The 27,095-nt window shown below is 42.5% G+C and overlaps 2 protein-coding genes across 4 annotated transcripts; both read left to right on the forward strand.

The window, feature by feature from the left end:
* The first annotated feature begins 15,947 nt into the window (after positions 1 to 15,947).
* gale (UDP-galactose-4-epimerase) lies at positions 15,948 to 19,991 on the forward strand. 3 transcript variants are annotated; one of them, XM_034125830.1, is made up of 12 exons: positions 15,948 to 16,111; positions 16,722 to 16,805; positions 16,908 to 17,036; positions 17,190 to 17,305; positions 17,948 to 18,061; positions 18,341 to 18,517; positions 18,600 to 18,713; positions 18,805 to 18,871; positions 18,957 to 19,042; positions 19,166 to 19,243; positions 19,466 to 19,580; positions 19,678 to 19,991. In XM_034125830.1, exons 3-12 carry the CDS (start codon positions 16,916 to 16,918, stop codon positions 19,740 to 19,742), a joined length of 1,053 nt encoding a protein of 350 aa, XP_033981721.1. In that variant the 5' UTR covers positions 15,948 to 16,111; positions 16,722 to 16,805; positions 16,908 to 16,915; the 3' UTR covers positions 19,743 to 19,991. The 3 variants fall into 3 exon arrangements, with proteins under 3 accessions (XP_033981721.1, XP_033981712.1, XP_033981729.1); XM_034125821.1 differs by lacking the exon at positions 16,722 to 16,805; XM_034125838.1 differs by lacking the exon at positions 16,722 to 16,805 and having other exon boundaries at positions 17,193 to 17,305.
* Positions 19,992 to 20,456: 465 nt separating this feature from the next.
* On the forward strand, positions 20,457 to 24,666 carry zbtb8a (zinc finger and BTB domain containing 8A). Its single transcript, XM_034145684.1, has 4 exons — positions 20,457 to 20,585; positions 22,429 to 23,306; positions 23,963 to 24,132; positions 24,280 to 24,666. The coding sequence occupies exons 1-4, from the start codon at positions 20,503 to 20,505 to the stop codon at positions 24,595 to 24,597; spliced, it is 1,449 nt and encodes a 482-aa protein (XP_034001575.1). The 5' UTR covers positions 20,457 to 20,502; the 3' UTR covers positions 24,598 to 24,666.
* Positions 24,667 to 27,095: the final 2,429 nt, after the last annotated feature.

Here is a 27,095-nt window from a genome sequence, read left to right on the forward strand (position 1 = left end):
GGAAATGTCCGTCACTGCCACGATCATCACAATTTAGAATTAAGACGGGGATAAGACAAGCTTGGTTAAATACAAACCAAAAGCTGTGTTTCTTTCAATTTCTGCTGTGATGAGGTTCAGAGAAGCAACTCACCTAATGGACACAACTGTAACACCAGATTCTCCGAATTCCAGCTTGTTTCAACCTCCACTCGGTTCACAGTTGTTTATTTTGTATACCCATGCTCCTCTTTTACGCACGACCTTTGCACACATTGCAGGCCTCCCAACAAACCAGATAAGCCAGATTTTATAGACCTTTATTTTATTATGCCTTAAATAAACACTATGGATGGAGTGTTTCTTTATTTTAGGGCACGTGTCTGTCTCCGTTTAACTCGATATATAAATCAGACATCTCGCTGCATACATAAGTAATAAGAAGGCCCTCTGGTCTTTGTGCACAATAGCCACGTCTGCCCGTGCTTGGATTTCCCCGTCTCTCTTTTTTTTCGTTTGAAAGGCAAATTGACCTCTTAACTGTGAAACAGGACTCACGACCAATCTGGCCCACAGCTAGGCGCGTGCTGGGCGGAATCAGAGCTGCAGACAAAGAAGGCCGCAGCCGAGGCTTGTGCCGCAAAAATGCTGCACATAACATAAGGGAAACTGCTGTTGTTGCTGGAGGGAACTGTTGTTTGGGCAAATATGTGCTATGAGGACGTGAATTGTTGATTTGTGGGCTTATTTTGCTGAAAGAAGCGATTCAATGTTAAAGTTTGCATTGAATCCTATAAACAATACATGTTTGTTATACTCCAATAATTTATTAAAACAAATCTCCGTTTCTATAAAACGCCCTCATTATGCAGTCTGCTGTTTGCCTAACAAAGACAACTTTTTTTTACGACAAATGTGGCCTACTTCTTTACCAGCTCCCCCATGGTTTCTGTGCATACCTCATATATTGTGTATTTGTTTTTTCTCCCTCTCTTATAATGGCTAAATGTAGGCTGCAGTGCGCCACTTGGCAGAGAGTGCATTCTTTTTCCTTTCACTCGGCAGACCAGGGAGGAATTAATCTCCATCGTCGTACATTGTTCCCCTCATTTGCATAAAGCTGCAGTATGACCAAGTCAAATAATTACACAATCGGCTCTGAGCCGCAGGCCTGCGCCTTCTTTCAATAGGTCTCTGTGTGCCCGTGCCTTCTCACCTGCCTGAACGCACACCGTTATTTTGGTGAGGTAAAATGAGTAGAGAAAACATTTTATAAACGTTTTAAAGATAGACATAAAACTAAACATAAACTTTTCAATGTTTTGATTCAAGTTGAACACATTTTTAAGTATCGAAAATCATTTAGTGTACTTATTTGTTGCTACGTTTTGTAACAGTTTTTTTTGTTTTATGGCTTCACAAACTCGCCTAATTGTACTTTATAATATAACTCCAAACTTTCCCCTGACTTCGTCCCTCTCTCTTCTGCTACTTGTTGTTCTTTCTCTCTGCACTTCTATTAGTCGTGGTTTGTTGGGAGTACAAGCTTTGATGGCATTTTAACGAGTTCCTCTTTCCCCTATGATAATTTCTGTGGGGCGCGTGGGCCGGTGTGCTGGTCTTGGCTATAAAGGCGCATGCGCGTGTTTGATCAGTGGCGCGTGCTGCTCTGGCGGACGGGAAGCATAGGCGCCTCATTAGCATACAGCTGCAGCCGTTCTAATGCAGGCTCAACTTCAGCCTCATAAACCTTATGGCATGCTGCACCGTGTATAATATTCCTCTCATATTCCACCTGCATGTAGCCCATACTCTTAATATAATAGCTATTAGACTAGGCCTATATGATTAAAGTTTAAAATAATAAGTATTGTTTTTAATGTTTTAGTTTGATGTAAAAGTATGTTTTTTGGTGCTGGTTTCTTTAACTTTCCCCACAGTCACTTTAAAAAAGCTTCCTAAAGTAATGTAGGCCTGATTTGATGATTTGAACCTGAGTTCATGGATTAACTGTAAAAGTAGAAGTTTGAGTTAAAGACTGATCTGTTTCTGACCTTCTAGCTTCAGAGCCTTGTTCTTACTTAATTGCACCACCTACAGGAAGAAACATGAATTCTGAGAACAGACCGAAAAGTTTTCCTTCAGTATTCAAGGCATTTTACTCCGATCTTTTTGCAGGCATCCCACCATGATTCTGTCAAACATTAACAGCGTTACCCAGGGAGCAGTGGAGCATTTTGGTTGTTTCCCAACAATTGGATTAGCTCTATTCTCGCCATACATGTACAGAAAGCTCCTGTACTTCCCAGATGAATGATTGGCTCCATGTGCTTTGCCAATTTGACAGTGCAACAGGACATGACTGTAATTGGTGCTCACTACATGGCCACCTTCAATGCATTGTCAATCAATTATTGTAATGGATTAGCTGAGGTCCTATTCTGGCTGCCTGTAATCTGATAGAGGGCTCTTTCAGCACCATGGAGAGAGCCAGCAAGGGACCCAGATTTAATCAGGCTGGCTGTGGACGCAGCACAGCCTCGGCTCGAGCCTTTGTCCCTGAAACTGAGAGCAGGCGGGCAACAACAACAGAACAATGACACAGTAGAACAAAAGTGGCAGAGTTTAATGAAGTGATTGGTTTTTAAATATAGTTGTAATGGGCTTGTCCAAAATACATTTCAACTATTTCTACAGGGGCATGATGACTCAGTTCTGCCGTTATCTTCTATTCTCTTAACCCTTCTCTTGCGCTTCGGGTCAAAAGTGACCGAATGACATTTGTTTTAATCATAAATATTGTGTTTTTCATCCAATTGCCTCAATACCTTATGTTATCCTCCACACTAGGCCTCTGAACATATACACTTGATGATCACCACTTGCATTGAATCTTGAGTGATTTATTCAACAGTGAAACACCCATGATGTTTTCGGTCAGAATTGACCGCCATAGAAAATGAATGGGTATGAGTGTATTATGTTCATCCTGCAGATGGAAAACATCTCTCCACACACACACACACACACACACACACACACACACACACACACACACACACACACCCACACACACACACACACACACACACACACACACACACACACACACACACACACACACACACACACACACACACACACACACACACGTTACGGGAACCTCTCCCTTTCTCACGCTGTATCAAACCTTCTCACAGGTGCGAGCTCTGTGCCCCTCGAGAAACACAAACCTCTGACTTTCTCGCGCTAAATGCGCCTCCCTTACTGTCTCTCAAGCAGTTATATTTGTGCCTTGCTCACATTTGACTCATTGACACAATGAGCAGGCGACCGATTAGTCGATTTTCTGTACGAGAGGCTTTGGACACATTTTTTGAACCAGATGAAGAGGACATTGAACCAGATGAAGAGGAGATAGAGGAAGATGTCTCAGAAATGGAAGACAACTGCGAACCAGACTATGAGCCTACAACAGACCAGGAAGAGGCACCTGAGGGAGAGGCCCCTGAGGGAGAGGAGGGAGAGGCCCCTGAGATAGAGGCCCCTGAGATAGAGGCCCCTGAGGGAGAGGAGCCTGAGGTGACATTCCACAATTTTGCATTGCCAACTATGTGCGTGAACACACGTGAACACACGTGAGCACGCACGCACGTGCACACACGCACACACACACACACACACACACACACACACACACACACACACACACACACACACACACATGTTCTATTATGGTATATTTCTCTTTCAATAAATGTTCATTGAGGAAAACAGTATCAGTGTCTTATTTTATATTCATCACAGTGAGTGCTGAACTTGATGGGCCCACCGGTGGGTCCGGACCATGACATGAAACACTGGCTTGCTTGTATCAAATCAATACATCCCATACATCATTGCAACGGGAAGAATCTCAGCCACAACACTAACTAAAGCATTTCCATCTCCAGTAAACACAGCCTACATGGCAAGCATTTTTATAATATACAGTAATGTAAAATAAGCACTATCTTTGAACTTACTGCAAAAAATAATATGAAATTCACCCCTGGTGTCATTCTGTCTGTCACCCCTTGATTCTACTTGCTTTGACTGTTCAAATGAGATGTCAACCATCAAAATTGGATAAGGAGTTCCAGAGATATCAATTTTGACCGAAAATAGCATGGGAAGGGGGGTATGACCTAACGCAAGAGAAGGGTTAAGTTACTATGGCAGATATCTTTATGACTCTACTTTCTCGTTAGTGTGAATGAATCTTCATATAATAAGATATTTATCTCAGCTTTGGGTTAACTATAATATATTGTTTGTTACCTCTGCTAAGGAGGTTATGATTGCGAATAGGGTTAGATTCAGTGTTATTTGTCTGTCAGCAGAATAATGGAAGAACTGGATAGGTGTAGCATGGGACTAGGCAGAATCCATTTCATTTTGGAGCTGATCCGGGGGCGGATACATTCAATATGTTTAACTTACAGAAAAGAGGCCTTGGCAGAACAATGGAGTGCCTCTGCTGTTGTTCTGTCAGAACAACTCACTGCCTGGCATTTTAATACATTGCCATTAACAAGAAACATTTGAGTACAGTTGAAAAAGGTTTATGGGAATTGAATCAAGATGATTCATGGTTACGGTTTACTGCTTTATCCAGCCTTGTATACATGTTTTCTGCTGAATTGTGTGCCACCTTTGGGTCACAAAGTCTTGATTTCCACTGACTGGTTTCTTACAGAAAACAGATAACGTTGCAGTCACTGTAAAAATACAACAGAGCAACAAAAGTGAACAGTTTGCAGCGAGCCTCTAGAAATGAAGTCTGACTGTAGCATCCAGGAGATCAATGGGGGAAATTGCCTGTTTGGCCATGAGAACCACACAGAGGTCGGTGTCTAGACTTTAAAGTGTACTTTAGAAAGATGCCCATGAGACCAGGTTACTATCAAAAGCCCCGTAAAGTGGTGTATCTCTGAGCTTATGACTAATGGACCTTGGTGTTGACTGGGAATGTCCCTGATGTCATTTTGACTGACGCTGATGGCTTCATGTCATTTCTGAAAAGGTATTGTGGAGCTGGCCAAATATAATGTTCTCTTTGCATTATACAATGCATTGCAAAATGAGTATGAAATGCCACATCAATGATTGCAAAAAGGTTGCTAATGACCCCGGGGAAAACCATCGATTTTTCTATCGGTTATATCTCATGTAATGTGTGCACAGACACGTGAACAAATGCTTCAAAGGCACAACAACAGATTATCTTTTCTCATGTAGAGCCTCTTATTAAACAGAGGTCTTCCTGCATATCAGTAGCTTGGAGTCCCAGGGGCACGTTTAGCTCTAATTTAACCATCAAAAAACATCAGAGTGTCTCTCAATAATCTCCGCAGTCCATTGGTTGTTTGGGGTGGAGTCCCCTGTCAGAAAGCATGCCCTGGAATGTTAAACACTAATTCACCTCTGAGCTGTGGAGGTGGATAAAGTGATTGTTCTATCTGGGAGCTGATTAAAACGGCTCGGGCCCTGCTTCTCCCCTCTGCGCTCACCTCTGACGTCCACCACATTCATTTCGGTATTCATGAGCGGATGAGAAAGTGCAGGCAGAGCGGCTGCCGTATTACAGATAATAAGGCCAGCGGGCAGCACATTCGCTGCCACAGGTTTCCCCCTGCCCCGGCTCATTCAATTACTTCACAAGAGTCCTCTGAGGCGCAGCTGCACTATGGGGGTGAAGAGGAGTAAATTGAGGTACATTCATGTAGACACACACAAGAGCACGCACACACTGCACAGATACAATGGAGTGGAGGAGGCACACACACGCTGTAGCAAGACAAGCCAGCATATAAAGGATTTTACTGACAGGCGTTTGGCTTAGCAACCAATACATTTCTCACACAAGTACACAACAGAAAGGGAAAAAAAAGGTCCATCTTCTGTTGCTCGCTGGCTCCCTGAAGATGTAATGATATTGATAATGGATTCTCTGAGAAAAATGAAATCAGGGCCATTGCTCATAGACTCCATATATGAGGTCACCATTATCTTGATGAAAGTGTAGACAGCAGCTGTATCATCTAGGAGCATGAACGATGGATTCTGGCAGACCTAATGGGCCATATCCTTTATCTATTGACATATGGAGCTACACGGTGGTCGCGTTGCTCATAGCCTTTCACTATTAGTCAGCTTATCTCACTAATTCATACATAAGATACATTGCTAAGCTTTTAATGCAGAATCGTCTTGTTCCCCTAATTAATATTCACAATGTTATATTTGAAACACTGGCTCTGACTGTGGACGGTTGAGCGTGATCTCTCTGGAGAAGGCTGGTTGCTGTCCATGGTTCTGAACTTCTGCCCTCGAGTTTACAGTGGCAGCTGCCCCTTTCTAGTGCCTCGGGCTCTATAAAAGACACAGGGCCAGTGGGAAATACAAGTTGGTGCCCTCTGAGTGGCTTTAAGCGCCTGAGTGATGCGATTCTGTCATTGTGACTCTCACATGAATGGAAATGTGTCCTTTTAAATAGGTTTGTTCGAACATCCTGTTGATGGTTTTCTTTGTTAAAAAGCTTCCACTTAAATGTCTGTACGACAGCTAGTTATCTTGGTTTAGTATGAAGACTGGAAACAGTGACTGTGTCTTTCAAAAGTAACGTCACGTTGAGTTCTCATAGAGGATGACTCCAGGAAGTTACATCTCCTGGTCAAGAAATAGACGGTTCTCGGGTTCTTTATTGTACCACAGGAGAAATTGTCGTGCAAACAGCTATAACAAAAATCAAAGAATATGAAAACTAAATACAGTTACACAAGCATCATATGGTTTAGAAAAGGTTACCAGTTTTAAGATCTCGTCATAAAGTCATGGCAGGTGCTTCTACACACACTCACTCAGGGCTTTAGATGCCATGCTTGCAGTTTTGTGCTAGCGTTTTTTAGCAGTGCTATAGTAGGGAACTTAAAAACACAACTCTTTACAAAACACAACGTTTTTACACTTGAGGGGTTTGATGGATTAAACAAACCAAAATAAACTGGCGAGTTTAGGCTAGGCATATTCCACATGTTTTCTATATGCTAAGCTAACTGGCTGCTAGCTTCATATTTGCTGTACAGAAAACAACACTGGTTTTTATTTTCTCGTTGAACTCTTATCAAGGAAAGACATTGTGATTAGTATGCCTTTTTAATGCTTTCTGTTGACATTGTGGAAGAAATGTACCAAAAAATGCATGAAAAATGTGGAGCTCAAGTGTGTAAGTACATCCTTGACACATTGTGTGCATTAAGAAAAGAAACCTTTTCTTGGCCTTTGACTTTGGAATGCCGCATTTTCCAAACAAAGAATTCCCAGAATTGGCCCTCTCTTCATTAGATGGCATAATTTGCATTCTCTTATAATTGTGCTGCTTCTTTGATTATTAAATGATCACCCTAATTAGGGAGCATAATAGGGTTAATCAGACTCTGCTCATCACACTTATTATTATTCCTGCAGAAAAATGAAGGAAAAAGATACAGTACTTGATTAATTATATCAGCCTTTTCATCAGCTGGGCTACCATTCCCCCCTCTGAAATTAATATCATGTTGTAAATGGAAGGAAGGAGCTGGCCGGACACAGACAGATGAAAGATTTCACTCAAATTAATTAAGCACTAATTATGCGGTGGGAGTTGGGAGCAGTTTGCATAATGAGCTCTATCAAAAGAGATCAGTCATGGAGAGGGGCTGTAGAGCTTCTATACAGCCTTCAGATGATACACAGACACCACTGCACATCATGAAGAGGCTAGCAGAGAAGTGGGAAGAGGGTTAAAGCACTTTGAGGATGGAGTCGTGAGGTTGAGGAGTGTTTTGTGGGGTTTGTCAACATGCTGTGAACAGGATGCCTCCTCACTTGGCATGGTTAGTGCCACAAACGTGGATTATTCCGGTCTCACTTAAAGATATTACACCAGTCCTGGGGGCTGTATGTGTGTTATTTATTCTACTCCCCTCAGCTTAAGCATCAGATAATGAATTCCCAGCTCAGGCAAGAGGCAATAAGGACAGAATGTACCTCTAAATTCGAGCTAATCACAAACAACCTGCATGCGCACTCTAGGGAGCTTTAAAGACCTAATCACCTCTCACTCCAATTCTTGTGGTGCTCAGTTATTGTTGATCAGGGACTACACTGCGGCTATCTAGACAATGGGAGAAGGGATTAGAGAGACAGAAACTCTCTCCGTAGTAATCGCCTGTTTAATCACAGCCACTGGGTAGTGTATGGAGTTGAGTTACTTGAACTGATTTGTGCCACAGCAGCAGCAATCATGTACAGGCTAATCAGGGTGCACAGCCCGGCACTGCCCTTCTCCGAGTGGAATTACAAAGACTATGATTAGTTAATCAAATGAAGAACCCAATGCCCTTTCTTTATTTGTGTATACACCTTATCTAAATGGAAATTGTATAGCTGAGGCACTTCCAGAAGGACACATCTACATGTGAATGATCCTCCTGGAGCCCTTGGCGGTGAATACAGAATAAGATCTTTCACGTCCCAATCATCGTGTTATGGCATTGTGGAGACTTTTACATGTCTGAATGATATTTGTTGTCAATGCTCATGTGAACGATGCAATCACTCAGTCTGTTGTGAAGTAAATCAGGAAGCACTAGACGGCAACTCTTCAAACACACATGATGATGTGAGGCACAATGTCAAGATTGTATTATTATGAGAGAAGAGGACAAAAGGGACGCAGAGACAAAGGCAGCTTACTGATAATACATATGTAAATATCATCAAAAGACAGGTGTTTATGAGTCTGAATACAAATGGAATGGATTGCTTTTCTTAGAGGCCGTTGTACATCTTGGTGCATATAGACACACCTTGACACTTTATTAGTTCTGTACGGTAAATCAAATTCAGTTTGTCATTGTTTTTAAGCACTGTTTGACGAACACGCCTCATTTTAATAAGCATGATTAACATAATGCAAGTAACATTTGTAAAATGAGGGGAAACAAATACAGCACCTAACTTACTAGTCTAACTACTATTGGCTGGCATTAACATTAGCTAGGCCACTTAACATTTGAACATTTGAAAAAAGGAGAAATCATGGCATTTCAACACGGCTGCACTTTCCTCGTTATTGCTACTGCTATGGTGACTTAACTAGTTCATTTAAATTAAGTTAAGGTTAAAAGAAGCTTTTCTCATATCATTTGCCTTACTGGTTAGCCAAACAGTTAGCTTGTTGGACGGACTGACATTTAATAGACATCTACCTAACACATTGGGCATAGTTTGATTCTTTTTTTAAAGGTTTTTTGGGCAACAAGTGCCTTTATTACAGTGCTAGATATGACATGGGGAGACAGAGGGGATGACATGGGGAGACAGAGGGGATGACATGGGGAGCCAGAGGGGATGACATGGGGAGCCAGAGGGGATGACATGGGGAGACAGAGGAGATGACATGCGGCAAATGGTTCCGAGCCGGATTCGAACATGGGTCCTCCAATTGGGGATCACCCCAGTATGTTGGCTGCCAGCTCTACCACCTGAGCTATATGGTGGCCTGATTATTTCTTGCATGTATCTTTTACTGAAATGCTCGTGCTAAAGAATCAGAGACGGTTGAAGTACAGATATTAGTCTGACTAAAAGGACATGCTATCACCTAAAGTTAGCCTAAATTAAATGATAGCACATTGCCTAAGTACAGTTCTGTTGCTCTCCTCTCAAGTATCCCATTAGCAAAAAAATAAATCTAACATCAAACGTGAGACTTGTGTACTTTTGTTGACATCTCTCATACAAGAATACATTCCGCACATCACTCAAAAATGTTTCCTGCCTAAGATGGATTGAAATGTTATTATAAAGTCTCCTCTCCTCCACACGTCCTTCTGTCAGACATGCTGTTAGACATTGTCACTGTTGTTCCTGAAGAGAAAGGAATGCCCCTCCATTGCTTTGTGATAACTTCCTTCCAGGGCCGGCAGACTTGACCTGCTCACTCCTCAGCATCACCTCTATTATTTGTCAGTGACAGCCGCCCTTTGGAGGGTGGAGGGGAAGAAGGAGGGGGGGGGGGGGCTCCATGAAAGGTACAGGGTCGTGGATGTCCTAATCCATCTCTGTCTGCCAAGAGATTGATTGTGATTTAGAGCGCGGGGCAGGAGACGGACGGCTTCCATTCTGATGAGCGATAGGTGGGAACCTTTGACTCCCAGCACATGGCAAGCATAGGCAGCGCTATGATGAGGGGTCAGAGGCAGCTGGTGGGGGGAACTTGGGGTTGTTTGTAGGCAATGGGGGGGTTGCTTGGATCACAAGATAGAAGGTGTCACGAGATCCAAGACAAAGCCCCCAAACCAACCGCCAGAGTCTATGACTTAGCCCATCCATCACCGCCCAGCTTTGTGGTTAGCATAACGGTTGATAGCTAATCGTTTCATCATCAGGGAGATAATGGAGATGACAGTGAATTCAGACCAGCAACAAGGCCGCACGAGGCGTACAAGGCCGGGCAGAGGGGGCTTTGTGCCAGCTGGATGAAATATGTAGATATTTCCATTTGTGGACTCCTGACTCCTGACTCAAATATGAATGGTCTCAAGTGGAGCCTTGCAGTTTACCTCTCGCAGGAACATAGGTGACGTCTGTTTGAACATCGGTTAATAATTACATGAGTGCACCACCGAGCTGGTTTGATCATTTGAAACAAAAAATGTTCTTACAAATCTAAGGGGAGTTTCCCCATATTGGGCTTTGGGAAACTGATTAGCAGAACAAAGACTTTAGGGTAGAAGGTATCCTGTCAACTGCTCCAAATCCCCAGTTCGCTTTTAAATATTCTAAAATATGCATATTAATGTTATCTGACTAGAAAAAAAAAAGGCTTATCGTTGATAATATAATCTTTAAATCTTACTACTCAGGAGCAACGTTCAGAGAGGATTCTTCCTATTCTCCGCCGCGCTTTGTTTCCCAGTTCAGATCAGATACAAGCTGTCCTTGGGAGGATGTTAAGCTCGGCTACAGCCTTGCTTCAGTGGGTCGCTCTGGAAGCTTAACTCCATAATCAACCTGAAAGGCCTCATAAGAGCCCGATCTTAAAATTACAAGACAGATGTGAGGTGGATTTGTTTGTGGCAATATGGATTTTTTTTCATTGTGAGGAAAAGAAAAATCTCTATATCCAAAGTATTTTTTAAGATCACCTGTTTCATAATTGTACATTCAATGTCAATATTGTGAGAGCAGCAGTGCACAAAAGCCGGCGTATTGTCAATCACAGGAAGTTGTGTCAGCCAGGTGAATGTGTGGCCAGTAACCTGATCTGCTGTTGACAGAGCAGGGACAGGTGCTGCAGACAAACTAATCCATACATGCATGCTCGACACAGGTCATCCATTAAGGCAGATTGATTCAGAGCTTTAGAAGAGTACTCCTCAACCATCCCAGGCCCGGCCTTACCTTCTGTTGTTGCCATAATAATTGCAGTAATTCAAGATGGGCTGCATTGGAAAAGGGAAAGGAATGTCCGCTGTTTGCTCAGCTAATGCTTGAAACATTTTGTCGCACAAGGGACTGGGGAACATCTCTGGAAATGAGGTCTGAACTTGAATGAGGGAAAATAAATAGCAGAGATGTTTTTCATTTGAAGTATTTCATACACAAAAGATATTTCATCTTTATTTATCTGAAGGTTCTGACAGAAAATGGATTCAGGATATTGGGTTCAGGGAGTTTGAGGGGCTTATTGGCATAGCTTGCATGGCCATTTCACATAAAAGCGTCATGTGGAAAACATATAAACCAGTATTCACTTTGATTCCGTGTTATTATCAAACCCACTCCCATAAGGCCCCAAATGCCAAATAAAGGTTTACAGGCAGAGGCCAGACATCTGCTGCTCAGTGATTGGTTGAAAAGCATCAGTCTCACCTGTTATCCACAGCCCAGTGCATGGTAAACACCCTCAGTCAGAGCTGATGTGGGAGAAGGAGCCCATCTGGTCAGCCACGTTAACAACCAGCTCTTTAACAATGGCTTCCAGGAAAAAGGAGAAGGGTACAACGGGCCATTTCAGCCAATAAAAACAGGCTATGCATGACATTTAGCGCCTGATGCGGGGCTTAGTGGCATACAGGTTACCTACTGTCCTCAGCAGCCCCTGGCAATAAAACAAAAGGCAATCTCACAGAGCGGGGGGGAAGGCTGTGTGCAAAGCTGCCTGTTTCAGCTGTTGATCTCATAATTTGTGTGTAAAGATGCACACAGCGCATTGGGGTGAAAAGCACGAAGGGATTCATTTTCAGAAGGCTTTCATATAAAAGGCAACACCTTTAGTTATGCAAATACTTGTATTCTCTGGGTGTCAGTGGGGAAGTGTCATTGTATCCAAAACAGAAAGACTGACAACTAATAATATTTGGTGACGGATTTTGCTTAGAGGGATGTAAATAAGAGAATACATGAAGCAAATAGAGAGCAGTGCAAATAGGTGTATGAGCAGTCACTGGAGAGCAGTAAAGTGGTTATTTGACTAAACAGTGCCATCTTGTGTTCAGTTTTTAAAATCCAAAAACCCTGCAGGTGGAATGAGAGATGGATCCTTGTTTTATGACATCCAATTAAGTTAACTATTAACTCATTTATAAATGCACTTTAGCCATTTTTCTACTTTTGCACACTGCTGAGCCTTCTAATGTAGCTTTTTGTGGTCAGTGCTGCAAGCCAGAACACATTAGCAACCCACATCCACAAAATAGACTCTAACAAGTAGGGGTAACTTGGGCTCATTAGATATTTGATGGGGCTCTATTTTTACAACTGCATGCCAAGGATGGAGACAAAGTCTCTAAATAAGATCTTGGGAATACAAAGAGGGATGTGAAGACGGAAAGGTTTGGGGTGGAGTTTGAACAGCAAGCAATGTGCTCTCTACAGCTGCTGGCACTAATGAGGATAATTACCCCAGTAATAACATTAGCCTATCTGAGGGAATGGAGGGGAAGGACAAGTGGTTGTGTGTGTGTGGGTGGGGTATGCTTGTGTGTGTGCACGCATGTGGTCACTGTATGTGTGTGTGCATGCATGGCCATGCGCATGCTTTTCCTTCTATCTCACTTGCAGTCTCTCCCTCATTCCCTGAATCTCAATATCTCTTTGTTAGCCCACAATAATTGTGTTTGGGCCTCATATCCGCCGTATCAGATTCGAGTTTGTACAAGGTAATTAGCAGGGGAAGGGAAGCCTCCACACCAGGAGGACAAATGCCCCCATGACATCATTCTGGCTCCACTCAGGAGGGGGGTTTATTTTTTCTACTCAGTCTTCCTCTTCTTCATCCTTCTTGTCATGTATCTGTCAAAAACAGATAACTGAATAGAGTCTAAAATGTAGTGGCAAGCAAAAGTTGATGACATTGAAAAGGAGGAGAGCTGGGATTAAAAGATATAGAAGTGAAGAGAAGGAGAGATAAAGGGGTGGAAAGTGATTTGAGATGAGATGGAAGGCTGTATTTTCGCCGCAGGCCATTAATCTCCAATCAGCTTTGACTAACAGACAGCAGGGGAAAGTTCCTCGGCGTTAATGCAGCTTGCCATTCAGAAGGAGCCAGTGTATCCAGCTGGGAGTCTGGGATGAGGGGAGGATTAACTGGCACTCAGGTGGAGAGAGATGAAGAGAATCAGACGGAGACCCTGTGGATGGTCCCACCTTCTCTCGCTCCACCCATCTCCTTCTTTTTTCCTCAGTGTACGAATGTACTGTACCCTACGTTTTCTGGGTGGAGACGTGAAAGCAGGTAGAAGTGGTTGAGGCTTTACTTTAGGGGTGACTTGTATCTGTTTGTATCACTTAAATCAAATTAAATGATGGTTTACATTTCTTGGAGACAGGTGGAGGTGGGATCTTTTTACCAGGGAACACCACAGTAAAGGCAGCAAGGCGAGAATAGGTGAAAACATTGTTCCTGGACATTGGATCATTCTCTGCATTCGGTTAATTATCTGGTGACTCAGCAGTTAGTTTTATTTTTAGATAGTTGTTCTGTTTTGTTTCTGCTTGATTTTGCAGCCTCAGATACACTGTTACTGAAACTTTCAGTAAACCCTGATAACAGCAGTGCATATTAAACCTGGACAGAGCTGTGTGGATCATCTCCGGGCAGGAAATTGTCACTCCGTGTCTTTGCCCAGCTCAGGTTTGACAGATGGTAGGCTTAGGCTTCGCACAAAAACACAATGTCGTTCCCTGTGTATATTTAACTGGTTTCTGCGGCTTCGAAGGTTACGTGGGGGCGCAGCAAAAAAAGGAGTACCTCAAGGTTCAAAACTAGGATCACTAAAGTTAATAAGTAACAAGACAACTCTTCACATGAATTTGAATCTAATAATTCCTGGACTGATGACTTGTGCAAGAAAATAATGCAGTAACCACAGTAACAAGGTCCTCCTCCAGTGAGCTTTAGGGTGGTTTTATGCTGGCTCATGACCTCTCTCATCTGGCAAACATTCGGGTAGGTCCACCCATCTGAGCCACATACTGGACCCTTTTCCTGACACACACATGTCGGATCTGGCTCAGCCCTGTGTCTCCTCATTTGCATTTTCGTCTTGGAGACCAGGCCCCCTTCACAGCTGCCATCTGAGCCCCATCCGGGTCACACTGCTGCCAATCCACATTAGAGGACTGCCCACAGCATACACAGTAGATCAGGGCTAGGGGGGAGAGTTGCTGGTTGCTGGTTGGATTGGTTTTCCTGTATTATAACTGTGTACTGCTGATGTGTTTTCCATTGTGTTTTCCCTCTTCAGATGTCTTCATCTGCTCCAAGACCTTTCTATAACAAAGAGACTGCATTATGAAAGCAAACTTGATCTCTAAGGTATCCAACTCGTCTCATCTTTCTTTGCTCACAATTCTGCCGCCTTTCTTTATGTGTCAGTGTCTCTGGGCAGGACTGGCAAGTGGCCTTCAGAAATGACACAGGATATAAAAGACTCCTGCTAAATCTGAACTTCATATAGACTTAATGGAAAAAACAGTTGTCTTTATGAACATAAGAATGCCAACACATATTTCACATGCATGATTTACACATTATGATCTGAAGGCAACAGAAAAGGCATCAGTTCAAATTGAATATGTCATCATAGGAAATAAAGAAAAAGGTCAGATAATTAGTTAGAAATATAGTGTTTTAAAATGCTACATAAGTTTTGGATGCTGTGGTTCATATTTTCTCTGTCTGTTTGTTTATTTACTTTTATTTGAGTTTGGACAATTACGTAAAAAACATCTACAACTTTGTACATTATACATAGTGATACTTTTAAAATGTATTAACATAATGACATATAGAATATAGCCTACTGTATGTTTTAAACATGTTTTAAAACATGTTTTTATGTGGATAAATTCAAGTATCTGTAGTTCTTTTAACTAAACTGCACTTGCATTGCTGCCTAAACCCTTATATTTGCAAATGTGCTGGACTGAATTTGTTAAGTTACGTGGCACTTTCCCCTTCCCATCCTGTGTGTATTGGTCTGTACACAGCACTATCACCTCTCTGTTTGTATGGGCAAGGGCGTAGCTTTATTAGGGTGGTTCTGACGTCACGGCATGTGAGCCTCTTACGTACAACGTCAAAGTGATTAAATACCATGAAGCGCACGATGAGCAGTATGGTGAATCCGTTTAATACTTCAAAATAAAAGCTGAAACTATAGTTTTGCCGATATTATAACATGTTTTGGTTTATGTTGCGTTTATTTTCCTACATGGTATTACACATATTGATAACTTTATATCACAGTTAAAGCTTAAGTGAATTAAATGTTCTGCGGTGCCAATGTAGGAATGCGTATGCTTTTATTTTGAAAGGACAGATATAGGAAGTTGCGCTCTACTCATGAACTTATCGCTGTTTCCACGTTTTACAGGAAGTAAAGATATGGCTAAAGGAGAGGGGAAACACTTCACTAAATGAACTGACAGATAAAACTTATTTCTGTCACGACACACACTTTTCCTGCTTCTCCGGGTCTGTTTTATTAGGAGACTCTGTCGGGAACTACTATTTACTCTCTTATCGGGAAATTAAGTAAGTCTTTTCGCTGACATCTTCAGTTCTCTGTAGGATGTGCTCTCATTCTGACAGTTTGTCACAAATTAATGCCTTTGCTCAATGGGTTAGACTAAGTTTAAGTTGTTAATCCTTAGTAGAACTGGCATAGATGCAGTGGGTCGACGACGACATCACGTTTATAAAAAAAGACGTGTTAATTTGGATTGTGCCTAATCTTATACAGACAATAATACATTTAGCTATAATGTACAGTCTCAAAATGCAAAACACAGAATACAAAAGTGTACTGAGGAAAAAGTGTGTTTAGGATTTGGCTTAGAGTGTATGTTACTAGTGAGGAGACATAGTATTAGGTTATTGATTAAGCCTAGATGGAAAGAAGTTAAATGTCCATGGGTTTATGTTAAAGCAGACTCAGCACTCATTAGGGGCCTGTACTTTATATATTTGCAAAGGTTTTTATTGAAATTCATTCATACAACTTTTACGAAGCAACGTACTAGTACATTATAGTTTATTTAAGGTCACCTTCTCAAATGATTAAAATACCTTCCAACAGTGAGTAGCGACTGACGTTACAAGGTAACTAATTATAGCACTATAATTGTTTTATGTGGCTTGACAGGTTTGGGCTTGCCCTGGGACAGTGGCCCTAAAGTATTTCCTCAAACTTACTCAGGCTAAAGGATATCCTGTTCTTCCAGAGCAGGTCTAGAGATTGCCTTCACATCATTGTGCTTTAACAAGAATAATCACAACAGGGTTTTAAATGGTTGAGTTTATGTTTGTGATTGTATGTTGTATTTGACAGGTGAGAGAATGGCAGAGAAGGTGCTGGTCACAGGTGGAGGAGGCTACATCGGTAGTCACTGTGTGGTGGAGCTCATCGAAGCGGGTTACCATCCAGTCGTGGTGGATAACTTCAGTAACGCTGTCAGAGGTAAACTCCCTTAATGAAAACACAGGCTGATAAAAAGTTAGTGCCTCAGCTTACAGTTGGCAATTCAAAGTCATAATATAAAACTAAGTGTGTGTGTGTGTGTGTATGTGTGTGTGTGTCTCTCTTTGTGTGTGTAACCTGTTGTCTATGGAGGAGAGGGGGATGTGCCAGAAAGCATACGGAGGATAGAGAAGTTCCTGGACACCAGCATTGAGTTTCATGAACTAGATCTTCTGGACCAACCTGGCTTGGAGAAACTCTTCAAAAAGGTCAGTAAGATATTAAAGGTTATTTATTCATTTGATCCAAACTTGAACAGCTACTTATTTAAATGCTTTCTCAGTTGAGAGATGATTCAAGTGTAACTAGTTTGATAAGCCATCAAATGTTTTAGTAATTTTTTCAGGCAAGAAATGACAAACATAAGGCTTTTTACTGTTGGTTGAATATATATAATATATATATATAATAATAATAATATAATTCTGTTTAATATGGCAGCTTTGGATCTGGGAAAATAATAGGCATGTTTCACTTTTTCTTGGACAATTTTTTTGGACAAATTCATAAATTGTTCACCTCAATGGCTGATTAATCGACAACAGGAAATGTGAGTTTAAACCTAAATTCAACTAAATGTACAGGTATTTTCCGCTCATAAATCAGCTCTTAGATCAGCTCATAACATGTCATTGAGGTAATGCTTGAAAACCTTGTCTTTAGTGTACATTTTACAATTACAATTTTAGTCTGCTTTTCTATTTTTTTTACCAAACAATGTCCCTGCTGGCCACCATACGTGCTCAGATAGCACTGAGAATAGGTAGTGTGACATAATGCTTGGGCATATCAGTTAAAAAGATGTCCTTCCACATTGGTCATACCTGACTAAACATGGATGTGTGTTGCAGCATTCCTTCAGTGCGGTGATGCACTTTGCTGGTCTGAAGGCTGTTGGCGAGTCTGTGGAGCAGCCGCTACGCTACTACAGAGTCAACCTCACCGCCTCTATGAACCTGCTGGAGGTCAGTTTGAACTTTTTATCTGACACGTCTGTCCTCCATTAAGCCTGCACTTCCCTCTTCATTTCTGAACCGATCTCTATTTGCACTTCCTCTTTGTTTGCAGAGTGCATGACAGCGTGTGTTCATCTGACACTGAGTCGGCTAATTCTAACCCTGCACCCTTCAGAACTTTTAACGTGTGGAGCTCACTGTGTCCGCCAAACTTACTCTGTATGTGTGTGTGCTTAAGCGGCTGACTGTATGTGTGTGCCTTGTTTTTTTCATCTGCACGTGTCCCAGGTGATGCAGGCTCACAAGGTGCACAATCTGGTCTTCAGCAGCTCAGCCACGGTGTACGGAGACCCTCAGCGCCTCCCCATCGACGAGCAGCACCCCGTGGGCGGCTGCACCAACCCCTACGGCCAGTCCAAGTACTTCATTGAGGAGATAATCAAGGACCACTGTAAAGCTGAGAAGGTACTTATCCGAAGACAGAAACCATGCACACCCACACATATACAGTGCACATGGTGTCTCATTATCGCCTGTGTGTCAGCAGGACTGGAATGCAATGCTGTTGCGTTATTTCAACCCAATTGGAGCTCATTCCTCCGGCCTGATCGGGGAGGACCCTCAGGGTATCCCTAACAACCTGCTGCCATATGTTGCCCAGGTACATGAGCCCTCTGCCAAATACACAGCTAGATCAGAGCATGGAAGCATACTCCATGTGTTTTGCATTGCTTAATTGATCCCCCTCATAGGTTGCTGTTGGGAGACGAGAGTGCCTCAGTGTGTATGGGAATGATTATGACACACTTGACGGAACAGGTAATGGAAAATAACTGCATTTAAAATATTTAATTGTGGTTTGCAAATTGGGCAGAGGGCTCAAGGTTTGCCTTTTTCTTTCTAGGTGTACGAGACTATATCCATGTCGTAGATCTAGCAAAAGGACACATAGCAGCTTTGAAGAAGCTGAAGGATGGCTGTGGCTGCAAGGTACATTTGAGAAAAAAAGCAAAGCATTCCAAAACACATTTTCTTGTCTATTGTGTATTCACTTGCATATAGCATGAAGGTATTTATGGGAGTGCTGGCATGCGTATATTTTTGTGTCCGAAGGTTTACAACCTGGGAACGGGGACGGGCTACTCTGTGCTCCAGATGGTGAAGGCTATGGAGAAGGCATCAGGGAAAGAGGTGAGGGACATCATCTTTCCAAAGCGAATTGCCTTCAGTGATTGTATTGTGTCTTCTGAGCGTAATTAAACTCACTTGGCGTAGTAACCAAACTACATGTTATCATGTTTAAAGGATGGCAAAGCTGACTTTGATTGTGAAGTTAGATGATTTAAGAGGGTCCCACCTTTTAAGGCTAAACCACCCTCCTGTTCTGTTAATTAAAATGCATCCTCTCCATAGATCAAATACAAAATTGCACCACGTAGGGAAGGAGACATCGCATCCTGCTACGCTGACCCTCGTCTCGCTGACAAGGAGCTGGGCTGGAAGGCCAAATTTGACCTGGAACGAATGTGTAAGCACAGCTACACTTAAAATATCTTTGTGTATTTTAAAGTTATTTTGTGTGAAATATTTCCCCATCATATATGTTATTATTCTTACCTGTGTAGGTGAAGATCTGTGGCGCTGGCAGTCCAAGAACCCCACAGGATTTTCCGATGGCACCGCCTCTTGATGCAACTCAGACTTTTGCTGTTATTGAATCCTCTCCTAAATCATCGGGCCAAAGCAAACCATCAACTTCCTCTTTATTGCATTTCATATAAACATCATGTGATTCAGCTGCTTTATACTATGTATTCTCTATTAACTAATGAACAAATGTTTGATTTCTCAGATTAAAAATGGGTGTTTTCTCCAATAATACTGTATGTATTGATCTGTGAGCCATAACACTGAAAGAATAAATAAATTATCATATTAAGGATGTCTTCATTTCCACTCCATTATAAAAGTTAACTGTTTCAAATGATTGTGAAATTAGATGTTATTAGGAGATTGCCGGTTTCAGTGCTGAATACGATATGAGATCAAATACAAAATGTTTGTGGAAAAAACAAAACCATAACAATATTCCAGTAAAAGATACGCTTGTCTGTAAATATGATGAAAAGTCACTATTGAGCCACACAGGAACATTATCATAGTGATAAGACAGGCTATGTGATAGGTCAGTAGATGGGCAGACAGGCTATAAATCCCTATAGAAATATTACACAATGTTATAAGGCACTGTTCAATATCAATATTCTGCCCATACACCACATTAAAACCGGGCACTAGGGCTTTAAATGGCTCCTTGAACCCTCGGGCACCCAGTTAATAAACACCCACGTCAGCAGAGCTCCAGTCGCTCTAACCGGGTTTCGGTCTTTAGGGCTGAGCAGGAAGTGCCTGACTGTGGACCCTGGAAGGGAGAAAAGAGCACCGGAAAAATGCAAAAGAAATTAAAAACGGAAATGGTGGAAGACTTGGGGGCGAGTAGACTCTATCGGGCGCCGGGTGAATCAAGTCACCAGTGAGTATCGATGGATCTTGTGAGGGTTGAACGGCGTGGGGCGTAAGCGGGTCCTGCCGACACCTCACGCCTGGGAGAGAGTCGCTGGGTTTGGGCAGCAGGCAAATCCTCCCCGCTGCTCGCTGCGCTCCGGACCTCCGGGGAAAGTGGGGGTGGCGTCGAGGATGAAAACGGGTGTATTAGCGCGTCTTATCCCAAATATGATTCCCTATGTGAATATATGTATTTATCAGTTCGCAGTATGCTCAGTTACTGGAGGTTTGTTTCTTATTTTTCCATTGTGTGCTGGCTGGAGCCTGAAGTGGGCGTCGCTCCAGGACAGACTGGGCTGCTCTGGTGCGCCGCTGCCCGCTTTTCTCTCGCAGGACTGCAGCACTCTCATTTCGTTTTATAGGTCGACTACCTGAATTACGGGAGAATATCTCTGTTTACATACTGGACTTGGTTTCGTGTGACATGAGGAGCAGTATAGAATGTTGCAAGCGGGCGTTGCACCGTGGTTATCGGGCGCTGGGGAGCCTGTCAGAAAGCATCGCATAATTAAAAATGCATGCGTGTAATTTAGAGTCTACACGAGGAAGGCTAAATAGGTTACTATAAAAAATAAAACTATTCTGCAAATGAGGTTGCGGCATTTTCGTACTATCTTTGCATGTCATGCTCAGTTACAATGCTCTAATATTTTCTCTTCCCTTAAGTCTGTTTTATATTATATATATATATAATATTTTTCATGCCCGCTTAGGGGTGATTACAGGGTTTTACCACCCGATGCTCTGACTGGAGTCGGGTGTAGCCTATTAGAAGGAGAGTTTGATTGAAAGATCGTGCATCCAATCACAGCGCCGAATGAAGTCAGGTAGGCGGATGTTTTGCGAAGCTGGAGACAGTCCAGTGCAGAAACAAAGACAGGGGAGATCTGACAGCTACATCAACGGGGGGGTCACTGGCAGTGGTCGTTGGACGCGGGGGATCGCCGTCCCCCCACTTATTTGGAGCCCCCACTTTTTTGAAGCATGATTTTTTTTTTTTAATAGTCGAAGTCTAAGCATTTATGCAACTTAGGCCTATAAATTGTTTATGTAGCCTAACTTATGTGCCGGTGTGTCCATGGTTTTGAGTCTGTGTGTGTGTTGAGCGCAGCGCGTGCTTTTTGCAGTACAGTAGGCTAATTAAAGTAGGACTAAGCATACCGGTAGTTTCTGTAGACCTGCTGTCTGCCCGTTTTGTGAGTGCACTGCGCACTTGTGGCATTGTTTGGGATGAGTCCTAGGGTGACCAGATGTCCCGCTTTTTGCGGGACTGCACAGCATTTTTATCATTTGTCCCGCGTCCCACAAATTGAGACTATGTCCCGCATTTGAGTGACAGTCGCGGAGAAAGTTCGGTTCGCTGATGTCAGGCACCGCCCTTTATTATTATTTGAAACGGCATCATGTAAGTTGCGCTGACAGAGGTCCACAGTGCACCCCCCCGTTGACAGTTCAGTTCACGAGCGTCCACCCAGTAAAAAAATCCCCACTACACCACTGGTCACTGGTGTGTTTGCTGTGTGACCTCCTGTTAATATTTAGCCTGGTAGCACAACTATTTATCAAAGTCAGCTGGCCAGGTCAGATGTCCCACGAACACACTCAAGAAGTGCATGTTTTCCACTGTAATATGTAAAAGTCAAAACATTTGTCATGTATGTATAGGCTCTTAGCTTGTTCATCCAGGATCATGTAGATGGAAGTGTCACTGTCATTATTAGTTTCCACAAGGCCTTTATGATCTGTTAATTTATTGCAGAACAGTGTTTTCCGCATGCACACCCAGAGTGCTCTCATGTTGTCTCCTGCAGGCAGCCTCAGAGGTGGTTCAACGCGGCAGACATCACAGTGGCTCACCAGAGCAGCCTGCTGAAGCAGCTGAACCAGCAGCGCCGCCAGGAGCTCTTCTGCGACTGCAACCTGCTGGTGGAGGGTCAGCTCTTCAGGGCCCACCGCAACGTCCTGTTTGCCAGCAGTGGATACTTCCGCATGCTGCTGTCCCAGGGGCCGGACGGGCTGGCTGACTCCGTTGATGCCACTTTCGACGTCTTCAGCCCCGAGACCTTCACCGTCATCCTGGATTTCATCTACTCTGGCCAGCTGGACCTCTCAAGCCACAACGTGATCGAGGTGATGTCAGCAGCAAGCTACTTACAGATGAACAATGTCATCAACTTCTGCAAGAACTTCATCAAATCCTCCTTGGAGATCAGTGTGAAGGATGAAGACAGTGAGCGCTGCCTCAGCGTGTCTGAGACCTGCAGTTTCACCAGTGTAGCAGGGGATGAGACATTAGAGCAGCAGCAGCAGCAAGGCCCCATCTCTGTCAGCCCACCCCCTGCGCTCTGGACCCGGGACAACTCCACATCACAATCTAGCTTTATAGGAAAAGACTTAGACCAGGAGTCATCGGCCTCAGTGATGAAGACTAACCCGAGCAGCCCTGCTGATGATCTCCATGCAGAGTCAGAGGACCTGCATGACCCTCAGGATCCTCTGTACACCCTGCCTGGATCAGAGCGCCGGAGAGGTAAAGGGGGGACTAAGAGGAAAGGGTCCAACAGCAATCGCTCCAACCAACCTGAGGACCTAGACCTGCAGGAGGCCAGGACACAAAAGGCTGAGAAGGCAGAGGAGCTTTATGCTACTCTGCCACCTATTGTGGGTGTAATTGGACACTTCAATAGAGGTGAGTCGGGCTGTACGAAAGGAAAAGACAATCATTTCTATAGAGAAGTGGGAAAATTAACAACATGGTCAGACTGGCATTGATTGTAAACCTCAAAATAAGCCAATTCTTCATATTCGGGGCATTATTTATTAATGTATTGAAAGTTTAATACGGACAGAAATATAATATATGGACAAGCTGAAAACAGCTATTTGATGCAAGTATTGTTCTCTTTATAGCTGACGCTAGTTTGCTACAGCTGCCTGGGTACAAATCCCGCCAAGGGTTTACTGTTGCATTTTATCCCATGCCTTTACTGTCTCCTTCTCACTAATATAATAAATCAGAAATGCCAGAAAAAAGTATATATTCTATATAAAAAAACGAATATAACTGCATTTCGAAACAGCAAGACAGTCAGATGTCATGCGATTTCTTGTCGTCGTTAACCATTTTACAAATATTTTTAGCATGAACTCCCAAAAAAGTAATCTCTGTAACTTATTCAACATTTATCAGCATCAGTGACCTTCTTAATTCTAACTTTTATCACAATCATAAGAATCAGAATAATTGTATTTATCCCAGGGGATATTGGGTTTTGTGATTCTGGTGCAGGTTGCTGCATCAACCGAAAAGCAAGAGCTCTGAACACTTTCTCTTCCTCTTTGCAGACTCAAACCCCATTATGCGCTTCAAATGTCCCTTCTGCACACACACGGTGAAGAGGAAGGCAGACCTGAAGCGACACCTGCGCTGCCACACTGGAGAGAGGCCGTACCCCTGTCAGGCCTGCAATAAACGCTTCACTCGCCTGGAGCATCTTCGGAGCCATTTCGAGACGGTAGGTTTATTAACAACCTGGAGGCGAAAGTCATTCAGTATTGATGTAACAGCTTTAGAAACATAGAAATTGTGAGCATACACTTCAGGCTGTGCTTCAGTGTTTGAAACACCAACAGCATTTCTGACTTTTTGTGTTCCTCCACAGATCCATCAAGCCAGGAAGCTGGTTTGCAGGAAGTGTAAGTGTCAGGTGACGGAGGACACTGGGCATGTGGTGTGTGAGGGCTCACGACGATACCGCATGTGCACCGCGTGCATCCAGGAAGTGGATTGTGATGACATCCCCATGGACAGTCTAGATGGCGCCAATGAGGAGCCGGCACTATTGTTGGGAGTAGACGGGGAGGAGGAGGGGGACAGCAAGAGGAGCTGGATGGTAACTGATGACGATGACCTGGCTGAAGACTCGGGGGCCGACCTCATCATCCAACAAGTGGACGACAGTGACGAGGAGCTGGAGTGAAATATAACCAAAGTGTGTGTGTGTGTGTGTGTGTGTGTGTGTGTGTGTGTGTGTGTGTGTGTGTGTGTGTGTGTGTGTGTGTGTGTGTGTGTGTGTGTGTGTGTGTGTGTGTGTGTGTGTGGTGTGTGTGTGTGTGTGTGTGTGTGTGTGTGTGTGTGTGGTGTGTGTGTGTGTGTGTGTGTTAGTGCATGTGCTGAAGCCATGCAGGAGAATTTATGCATAACATATGTGATCCAGTAATGTAAATACATACATTTATGATATATTAGTTATATATATATAAGTCTATTAGTTAAATGCAACCGGTTAATTGTTACTTTCAATGAGAAGTTGACCTTAGTGACAAATGGAATGCTTTTTGTTAAACTTCATAAATATATGCAGTATCCAAAGCATGCATTGTCAGTGTTTCCTTTGCTTCTATTATTGTTAAATAATAACTCTTTCAATTGTTTTTTCATATGCATGGAAAAACACTTTTGCTACTTTTCGAGTCTTTCTGCTTTGATAAATGCTGGCGTTTGAACAAAACAAAGTGACATGTTATGACTCTACTGCTGTTTTCCTGCTCACTGTAGGGAAAGTCAACAGCAGACTTTTCTTTCCCTCCCAATGTCACAAAGTTTTTCTATGATCATTTTTGATTATGATATGCACTATGGTATAAAACCAATTATAATTTATTTGTCTGTTTTTTTAAACTTTTTGACACATTAAAGATATTTTTATACAACTCTGTGTTCTGTGTCATTTCACATCTTTTTGTCTAAATGGAGAGTTTAAACAAATCTTATAAAAGGAAAACTATAGTAAGGACAAGAACAAATAATGAAAATACAATAAAATAAAGGCAGATTATATTCATTCGAAATGGACAATATTTCATTGCACACTGATGATTTTAGAACATTTCGAAAGTATTGTAAAGAAAACAGTATTCATTTAGATTATTTGTCAAATAGTGAGTGAATGATTACAAGAAAAATGACATCAACATGAGTGAAGCATTAAAACATAGGTGTATAAATATGATGTAGCTTTTGTAAACGTCTTAACAGGGGCGGATCTAGACAAATATCCATGGGGTGGCAAGAGGGTGGCAGGAGATTTTGAGGGGTGGCATCCCCTGGCAGAAGTATATGCTGATTTAATCGCAGTCAGATCAATCAATGTTAACTTGAAAAGCCACAATATTAATATTTTAACTCAATAACATTAGGTGACATTATTGTGGCACATCAGTAAAGCCTTACATATAAATATATAAGGTGGCAGACATAATTTAATGAATTTTAACTGAACAATAACTGAATGAGTTTGTTTCACTCTTAGACCAGCAGGGGTACCAAATCTATGAAGACTGCTGCAATAAGTACATTAATTAACTGTCTCATCGATGTTTGTCTGAATGAATATGATACTATTAACAATCATATTATTCCTATCAGCTGTCAATCACTGTTATGATTCACATATTCATTTATTATTGAATAAACTATATATTTTGGAGGAGTTAATGATGAATGTTCCCCTTCCTTCAAATTTGAAAGACAAGTAATTAATGATATCATGTATCAAAATTCAAAAGATTCAAACGAACAGTTCAGCACCCCACGACTTTACTGCAAACAGTTACAACCTTGACTTTACATCAGAAAGAACAAACATTAAAGAAGTGACTAACTGCATCAGTTAGGGTTAAATAAAAAAATCGTGTATTCAGCTAAAACATATACATCGCTGCAGTAAGTTATTATCCAGTGGAAATTCCTTACCTACTGGCCTAGTTAAATCAAAGTGGTTACTTTTTTTTGGCTGGGCAGTGTAGTTTTACACACCGTCTTATTTGACTTTCTCAGGCCATAAAACTGTTTTTTGGGGGCAGACCCCCACAAAGAAAACAAATATATACAAACATACCAGGTCATCATTCATCTCTTAACAGTTTTTTATGCTCACGAGTCATCCGTGAGCAGAGCATTAAGTTGGCATGCCTATTACAGCTGAATGCGGCTATTACCATTTTGTTCAGCAAAACGTCTCACAAACGTATTAAGATCAACAGCTTTAGTGCGTTTTGATTCAATGCTGAGTACAGCCAAACTTGACAGTATCTTCTGTGTCATTGTAGACCGCAAATACCTCATTCCTTCCGTCTACTTGAGTCCGAATCATAGGTCCGAATGCTTCTTGTTTTGCGCCGTCCCCCGTTCAAATGAAATCGCCGCCAATCATATTTCCAAGCTCGCGCCAGGGCCGGGGGAGGGGCAAGACTCGCGTCTTGTGCTGCATTCACTTGCACTCGGACATTAGAGATTTTCTCTCATAAATGTCAGATGAGCCACAACTTTTCTTTCGAAACAAAGATGCCAACTGGGGTGGCAGCTGGGGTGGCTAGGCTATTTTTTAGGGTGGCAGTTGCCACCGCATGCCACCCGGTAGATCCGCCCCTGCGTCTTAAACGTATATGGTAATGGTGTTGAATTACAATTAACATA

This window comes from Trematomus bernacchii, unplaced genomic scaffold (assembly GCF_902827165.1).
Source record: "Trematomus bernacchii unplaced genomic scaffold, fTreBer1.1, whole genome shotgun sequence".
In the NCBI taxonomy this organism is placed as follows: domain Eukaryota; kingdom Metazoa; phylum Chordata; class Actinopteri; order Perciformes; family Nototheniidae; genus Trematomus; species Trematomus bernacchii.